Source organism: Geotrypetes seraphini, chromosome 6 (assembly GCF_902459505.1).
Source record: "Geotrypetes seraphini chromosome 6, aGeoSer1.1, whole genome shotgun sequence".
Taxonomy (NCBI): domain Eukaryota; kingdom Metazoa; phylum Chordata; class Amphibia; order Gymnophiona; family Dermophiidae; genus Geotrypetes; species Geotrypetes seraphini.
The window spans coordinates 180,650,934-180,660,030 of record NC_047089.1 but is presented as its reverse complement, the minus strand read 5'-3'; the positions used below and the strand labels follow the sequence as shown (position 1 = coordinate 180,660,030).

General features: G+C 40.0%; 1 protein-coding gene across 3 annotated transcripts in view; it reads right to left on the bottom strand.

The window, feature by feature from the left end:
• Positions 1-2,027: 2,027 nt before the first annotated feature.
• NEURL3 (neuralized E3 ubiquitin protein ligase 3) overlaps positions 2,028-9,097 on the bottom strand; it is a 28,408-nt gene continuing 21,338 nt past the window's right edge. For 2 of the 3 annotated variants that reach the window (XM_033949511.1, XM_033949513.1), the window contains exons 2-4: positions 6,691-7,191; positions 4,836-4,910; positions 2,028-4,051 (exon numbers count right to left, since the gene is read on the bottom strand). In XM_033949511.1, the coding sequence (XP_033805402.1) occupies positions 3,813-4,051; positions 4,836-4,910; positions 6,691-7,191 (815 nt within the window). In that variant the 3' untranslated portion in view covers positions 2,028-3,812. The remainder of the gene's footprint in view (positions 4,052-4,835; positions 4,911-6,690; positions 7,192-9,097) is intronic. The other variant, XM_033949512.1, reaches the window with a different exon arrangement.

The window sequence follows — 9,097 nt, the reverse complement described above, 5'->3', positions numbered from 1 at the left end:
ATGCACTGCTTTCAATGCATATTCATTGGGGAAATCCTGAAAACACGACGAATACAGCTCTCGAGGAGCTGAGTTCCCTACCCCTGCATTAAGGGCTCCTTTTACGAAGGTGCGCTAGCGTTTAGTGCATGAACTGGATTAGCACGCAAAATAGTGCATGCTAGCTGAAAATCTACCGCCTGCTCAAAAGGAAGTGGTAGTTGCTAGCGTGCGCAGCAATTTAGCACACGCTATTCTGTGTATTAAGGCCCTAGCACGCCTTTGTAAAAGGAGCCCTAAATTAAATAAGAATTGGCCAAGTTCTGTGGAAGATAGGACAAAAAATATTTTGATGTGGTTTTTTCCAATTCACAGTGTTTATGAACCATATAGGGACACCAGCGAAACAAAAGATTGGGTAAATGAATGGACATAGTGTGAGATTGCTAGATCACTAGATACAAACTGGGACAGATAAAAAGCCTTATAATCGCAAAAGATGACTAAATAAAATAGGTACAAAAACAAAGAGCCAGTGGTCACTATAAAATATGTAGGCTCATAATGTAGGAAAAAAAAAATCATACAGAAACTATATCAATCTCAAAAATTTATCAAGGTGAGGTAGTAAATTTCCCAAATTATGGCAACAATGATCAGTGAATTGCTACCATGGTAACGAAGATTGTGCATGCCGCTGCCATATCTAAGGATAAGTGGTCGTGGATTTTGGCGGTTAAACATTAAGGTAAGCTAAAAAATGCAGGGCACTTTGAGTAAAGGTTTCTTTATTTGTTCTGCTATAAGAATTTGATGATGGCTTTTGTTATATTCCAGGGGTTAAGCCTAGATAAAGCTGTAATAGCGAAACATGTTGGCAAGATGTTTCCCCTAGCCAGAGACCACAAGATAAAAGCTAAGTATATGCTTAAATGCTAATATAAAATATAAAGTACACAAAAGCAAATAAGTTTATATATAATAAAGGACCCGATGAGGAGCTGACACATAAAGCTTAGAGCAATGAGATCAGTTTGAGCTCTGAGTGGTGGCGCTGAGGATCCTAAAAAATCTAACAAAAAAGGAAAATAAAGGGATGCAAAGCAACTGATAGTAAAATATACTATCTGGTCGGAAGTCATTGATATACTAGATAGAGCACCCTTGAATTTGATCAAAAATTATGCATTGTGTGATTCAAAATTATTAAATTCCACAATAGCACTAGTTATTTTTCACCCAGGGTATACAATCAATATAAATCAACTCAAAGGGTATACCAAAACTTAGTCACCCCTTTCATGCCCTGGAGCACTTATGGACTTTATCCCGATCCTCAGCGACACCACTTGGGGCTCAAAACACTCTCATTGCTCCAAGCTTTATGTGTCAACTCGTCACTGGATCGATCTTTTATATTATATTATTTATGTCTATGTTTTTCAACTTTTGTCTATTCTATATATTCAAACTTCAATATTCACATTTTGGAATGATTTTTAAGCATATCACTTAGCTTAGTCATGTGGTCTCTGGCAGGGGATTAACACCGACATGTTTCGCTATACAAGCTTTATCAAGGATATCCCCTGTTAAAAACAAAAGTTAAAATTAATAATGTTCTAAAAGATAGTTGTCGAGGTCACCAATCTTTATGGAACCAGAACAACTAAAAATTCCTTACCTAAACATGAATAACCGCCAACCTCTGGCCACTTATATCAAGAGAGATGGTGGCGGCGTCTTTAACAGAAATTAAATAGAGCAGAACCCGGGACAACTGTACCCACGTGATTACGTGGCCAACAGCGTCACGGGACTACTTGCCGGATTTAAAGGCACAGGCTCGAATTATTGTAGAAGAGACTGAACAACCACCCAGAACCCAGACTAGATTAACGTACCCCACTCTAATTCACCATTCAAGTCTTTTGGTGTGACAGTGTCTAAGTGCTCCAGGGCATGAAAGGGGTGACTAAGTTTTGGTATACCCTTTGAGTTGATTTTTATCAAAATTATTAAATAGCACAAATGGTGCCAAACTGATAATTAAACAACAACAAAAAAAAATCTCACATCTGTAAAATAAGAGCAATCTCCCAAGTCCTCAGGATGTTGCTGGATATTGAGTTTGATTCCCTCTGATTTAAGGATGAAATGCAAGACAAGACAAAAAGATGGACACACACACACACATACATTTTGATATTTTTATCAGTTTATTTTGCACAAAGTCTCTATTACTTATAATAACAAACTTCTAGACAGTGTCTCTCCTAGCATATCAAAAACATTTACTTTATAGTTATAAAGGGAATGATATATTCAGTGCTATTTAACTGGCCAGGAACAACTCCCGGCAGGCAAAATAGCACATAGCTGGTCATCTGCCAATATTCAGCAGGAGACAGCCAGCTATCTCTCGCTCAGTATTTCATTTGGCAGATTGGCTGTTGACCAGTCTATGTCGTATGACATAGCCAATCACTGCCAATAATCAGCAGCCAGACAAATCTATCTAAAAAGCAGGTCTATCTTTGGCTGCTAGGACTTAACCGACCAGGTGATGAATATCAGCTTAACCGGCTATGTGTCGACCAGCCAAAAATAAACCAGAAATTCAGTGCCAGTTGGTAGATATGGCAGCAGCGTTTTAATTTCCAGTTTCGCTGACAACTACAGGCGATAGCTGGTTGTCTCTCAAGGTCTGAATATCAGCCCCATAGAGGCTGATATTCAAAGGATTTATGTTCCTAAATTGGTCTCTTTAAAAATTTAGTAGGGCTAAGTGCCTAGAGCCCTCTTATCAAGTTGTGTTAGGATGTTTTTTTATTGCAGGCCACTGCAGTAAAAATTCCAATGCTCATAGAATTCTTATGAGCCTCGGAACTTTCATCGTAGCAACCCACAATAAAAAACCCTAATGCAGCTTGATAAAAAGGGGGCCTAAAATTTATATTCAAAATTTCACTAAAGTCTTACATTTAGGAGCATAAAAACTGGGGAGCAGCGGGGGTAGATTCGGTTCGAGGGAAAATATTATGAGTGTAGCACTGATTTTCAGTATGACTCTCAAAAATTAGGCTCATATATCTAGGCAAATAAATGAGGCCAAAATTTATAAGCACATCTTCCTAGCTCCAACATTAAGATGAATTTTCAGCTGAAATCAGAGGACAAATTAAGCAGTTCAGCTTTTTCAATAATGGGACCAACAGTTTTTTGGTAAGAATACCTGCCATTTCTCTTTCACTGGCATGACCACCCTTATATTCTGTAATAATTAATTTCGGTTTGACAACAATTTTCATTCTTATCTCAATAGTTACCTTAGCTGACCATATTAACAACTGCAGTAAGAGCAGTAGCAAGAAAAGCAACATTTGAAAAAAGTGTCTATACTGGATAATTTTAAAACTATTAAATATTAGAAAAACAAGTAGTGGTTAGGCAAAGCATAAAACACAAAATACAGTATTAATAATACAAAGACCTCTAAAAATATACAAAAAACCCAAAATATTAAGGAGTGATGTTCCTGCTCACAAGTTTTACATTTGTATTATTCAACTCCTTTTGTGTCTGCTACCCAGTGTCCATTGTGTGTATTTTTCTGCTGTATTCTTTCTGATTGTCCCAGGTTTCAAATCCTACATTTCTATTTTAACTGTTCTCAGTGATTCTGACCATCATGTCCAGTCTGCATGATGTACCACACTCTGGCGCTTGTTTCCATAGGCCCCAGATTACGCTTCACTTTGAGTGAAGGTGGCAGGAAGTGGTTGCAGTCCCTTCCGCTGATCACATCCTGGTTCTCTCTGCCCGCCACTGAATTAGCTGATGTCCTTGTTCTTGCTGAGACTGAATGGGACTTTACACACAGTCTTCATCTTTCCACGGCACATTGGGCAGGTGGCAGTGGTCCGGAACACAATCTGGGCACAGATAAAGCACACAGAGGCATGCATGCAGGGGTAGATGATGGCATTGGTACCCTTCCTGAAGCAGATGATGCACTCCTCCATATCATCGAATTGCGGAGAACGTGACAAATTTACAGATGCTGTGGCTTCTGTGGGAACACAAATGGACATCATTGTAATTCAAGAAGAAAGGAAAATGGTAAAACCAGAGGACATAATTTGAGTTTGAGGGGTAGTAGACTCAAGAGCAATGTAAGGAAATTCTTCTTTACGGAGAGGGTGGTGGATGCCTGGAATGCACTCCCGAGAGGTGGTGAAGAGGAAAATGGTGACGGAGTTCAAAAAAGTGTGGGATGAACACAGAGGATCTAGAATCAGAAAATAATAGTAAATATTGATGAACTAAGGCCAGTACTAGGCAGACTTGCATGGTCTGTGTCTGTATATGGCCGTTTGGTTGTGGATGGGCAGGGGAGGGCTTCAGTGGCTGGGATGGTGTAGATAGGCTGGAGTGAGCTTTGACGGAGATTTCAATAGTTGGAACCTAAGCACAGTACTGGGCTGAGCTTTGGATTCTTGCCCAGAAATAGCTAAGAAGAGAAATTTAAATTGAATCAGGTTGGGCAGACTGGATGGACCATTCAGGTCTTTATCAGCCATCATCTACTATGTTACTATGTAATCTTCGAGTAGGATGGGATCACCTCAGCTGTTTTGGTCACTCTAATCTACTAATGTTTTAGTAAGAGGCACTCATCTTAAGAAGAGGCAAGAGAGTAGCCTAGTAAAACCTTAAAACATGGTAAAAGGAGCTGCCAAATATAATGCATTTATATCAGAAGGAATAGGTGAGTGGTGTCTTTCATAATATGAATAGGATCCTGCCTCTGGTAATGTTTTTTTGTAGGATAACTACTAAAAAGAGAAACAAACCTTTAGGCAGGGCCGGGATTTGGAACTGGGTAATAGAAGGAAGCCTCTTCAAGGTTTGGGTAACTTGAGAAGGGTCTAAAAAAAAAAGCGATTTAAATTGTCAGATATGATCTATAAAAACAAGTTGGAAAACAGTACAAAATAGAGAAGATAGAAACTGAATAGATTCAATGTTGCAGAAGAAAATCAAGAGATGGAGGAAGGGACAGGAGGAAGGATGAGGTGACAACATAGTACAAAGATTATATGAGAGAGGAAAGAATGGGGGAAGGATGAGGTCAGAGGGTAAAATTGACTCGACTCCTAGGAGGAGTTTGTGGGATTATTCTAATGTTCTGGGAATGAAAGCTTTAGTCTCCACTCTCCATTTCAACAACCATCCAAAATATCTATGATCAAGCCAAATAAAATGAGGTGCCAACTCTAAGCTTCCTTTTGCAGTTGTACAGACATCTCTAGGGGCTCCTTTTATGAAGGTGCGCTAGGGCCTTAACGCGCAGAATATCATGTGCTAAATTGCCGCGCGTGCTAGTCGCTACCGCCTCTTTTTGATCAGGCGGTAGATTTTCTGCTAGCGTGCACTAATCCAGTACATGTGCTAAAAACGCTAGCCTACCTTCGTAAAAGGAGCCCTAAATGGAGAAAATAGGGGGTAATAATGAAACATCCTGTGGGATTTACAGGTCCATAGGTACATTGTATGCGTAGGTCTGTAGGCTAATTTTCAGAGGGAAACTCCCTTTGAGTAAAGCAGATATTTTATACCCGTTTACTTATACACCTGCCTAAAGGAGAGCATGCATGATATTTTCACAATAAATTCCCATGTGCACTCTCCTTCCTGTAACCCAATCTGCCACTTTTTAGCCCACAAGCTGTTCTATCTGTGGAAATAGCTTTGAAAATGGTCTTCTTGACTCCTTATTCACATGGATGTTTCACTCTCTATTCATCATGGAGAATAGCCCCATAAAATTAGAGACGAAAGATGCAAGAGAGAACTTCAAAAGATCATCTAACATATCTTCCTTTTTCCCAAATCTGCTTCCAGATAGGATCTAGACTAGAGTACCTACATCCTACCAGCCAGACATTTGTTCTTAAAAAGACAGAGGTCAACCTACTGTATAGACGGGCACTGGAGAATGTGATAGTGAGCTTATCTCCTCTCATCTGCAAGTCTTCCATGTTCACTAGTAGGTTACATCTGCTGTCCCCAGGAGACTCTCCCTTTTGGAGCACAGTACTACATCAGAGATCCTCAACCCAGACCTGGGGACCCACCAAGCCAGTCAGACTTTCAAGACATCCACCCACAATGTATGAAATAGATTTGCATACAAATTTATCTCATGGGAATTCATTGTGGATATCCTAAAAACCTGACTGAGTTGAAAATTTCTGGTATTTCAATGAACACCACTATTGATTAAAAAAATTGAATATGCAGGTTTTATCCCACTTCCTGTGTGAAGTGGTAGATCCGTTTTTGGGTTGTTTGGGGTTTTTCTTTTTTAAGGAAATAAGTATAAATTCATACATGCTGTGGGGTAAAATGAGAATTGAATCAACCTGCCCTGAAAAAATTAACTAACTAGTATCCTGATCTTTTATGGCTCACTGGTAGAGCTGCTACCTCTACACCCAGAGGTTGTGAGATCAAATCCCAGTACTGCTCCTTGTGATCCTGGGCAAGTCACTTAATCCTCCAGTGCCCACGGCTTTGAACGTCAGCTTTGAAATGCCACAAAAAGGTGGTATATAATTCCCTTTTCCAATTTCTTGATGATGGGGGGGGGGGGGAGGTTTACAAACCTTTCATTAAAAGAATGCACTACCAGTCCTGGTTTCTTACCTAGCAGTTGTACTGCTTTGGTCCTTCCATAAAGATCCACAATGGCCCAGAGCGGACAGTCAACAGGCACCCTATCAAACAGAAAATGCAGTTTTCTCCCCTCATCAGTACTGCAGAAGACTTTGCCATTCTTTTCCACCCAGAAGTGGGACACCATTCCTTCCTGAGCAAACTCATCTGGTATTTCAGCAGCCCAGAATCCATGCAGCATTGTGAGGTTTGGGCAGACATACTGGGGCAGTGTCAGAGGGTCAATCTCAGAAGGGTTCAAGGAGGTAAAGCCCACTCTTATTCCACCATGCCAATTCATTTCTGCCTTAAGGATTTTCAATGCCACCACCTCTTTAACACAGATGGGCCGATTGGTGAAGAGGATTCCATTATTGAAGGAGTTGCTTCGCTCAGCAAAGCCATGTAGCTCATCCATGATGATATTACATCCTTTGGTAAAGGGGTGGAAGAACAGAGGTTTGGTGGTCTTCTTGCAAGTAGTGTCACCATCTGCAAATAAAATGAGAAGTTTAGACAGAAAAAAAAATGACATGCCTTGGAAATATGAAGGACAGAAATTCTGGCAGTATCTGGTGAAAGACTGGGGGATTGAATAATGATTCTTCTACCCAGGACTAAACTAGATTGTAAATATAATTATCTGATCAATAAAACCACAACTTCCGAACAAAGATTTTAATGTACATGGACTTTGGAGTCCACATGGCATTCATCAGATATAGCTACTAGAAGTCTGCACCATAACCAAGGAGAAGTCATAGGGAATGGGACTATGACTTCTCCTTGGTTATGGTGCAGACTTCTAGTAGCTATATCTGATGTATGCCATGTGGTCTCCAAAGTCCATGTACATCAAAATCTTTGTTCGGAAGTTGTGGTTTTATATGCACAGGTACTTATTTTGTACCTGGGGCAATGGAGGATTAAGAGACTTGCCCAGGGTCACAAGGAGCAGCACTCAGATTTGATCCAGCAACCTTAGGGTGCTGAGATAGCAGCTCTACCACTAAGCCACTCCTCACCTTCATGAAAGAAAGAAACTGTTAAGTAATGACAGCAGAGCTGAATTTAAGATATTGGTGCCCAGATACTGGACCAGAGAGTAAGTGAGAACTGGTGGAGGGGAGTACTAGAGTGCCATCCCTTTCTCCTTGTGTTCTAAGAAAGTTTGTGGCCAGGCTCTTCTATGACCCATGTATTTGCTGTCTTTAAAGATTTGCACCTTAAAAAGGTGTATATATTGGCTGGGCCTAAATCTGAGTCTGATTGACAGCACAGTACCAATTAAAAGGAGTCCAAACTTTACCATCCTCTTGGGACTTAAGGGACTGAATTACCCATCTTTTCTAAGGGCTTTGGTGTTTATTTCCAGTCCTCCTGGGCTACCAACAGTTGTAGGTTATCAGGATATTCATAATGAACATTCATAAGAGATTTGCCTGCTACTACCTCCACTGTAAGCATATTTGTCTCATGCATATTCATTAAGGAAATCCTGAAAACTTGATCTGTTAGCAGCCCTCAAAGACTGGCAGAAATGACCATGAGGGGTGTTCCAACTCTTTGTATTCATTTATTCCAGAGGGTTTTCCCTGATAAGTCACTCACCAGTGTATGACTCCTTTCCAACCTAGGACTTTCCATCTCAAGATCCTGTTATTCACTAACCCAAACTTTGGCAAGGCAACCAACCCACCACACACATGACCCTATTTAACACAGACCTAAAAATGAAAGCAAGAGCTTTGACCCTTAGAAATAATGCTGTTATTTTTACCATGTAATAAAGAAACTGAAAGCCTGAAGCCATTAATCAATTTCCAGCAGTCTCCTGTAAACAGTTTCTGCCACAAAGAGGTCAGCATTCAGCAGGTGCTTTATCTTAAGATAACTTATCCAGGTTATCTGTAACCAGATATTCAAGGACAGATTAAATCAATGCAGCTGAATACTGCACAATAAATTTACCCCCTCTTATCAAACTGCACTGCTGAGCAGCACAAGCTAAATGCCGAGTCGCCTATAGGAATACAATGGGTGACTCGGCATTGAGCTTGCACTGCTTGGCAGCACAGCTTGATAAGAGGATTAACCAGATATTTTTATACAGTAAAAACTGCATAAATAGCAGGTTTGAGTCTGTTTTAATTGGCTACACTTAACCAGATAGTCCTGAAAATCAATATTATTCAGTAAAAGGTAAATTGTGCCCTCAGTATTTTTCACCCTCTTCCTATATTTAATAGGTTCAATTTTAACCAGACAAGTCTGGATAAAATTAGATTTCTCACCAGCACAGAAATTTGAAAAGTAAAGAGTTATCAGTGTAACTTCTGAAATGAACATGAAGAGTCTTCTGACTATGGACCTTTTTGTTGTTTATTTGAAAGAAGAT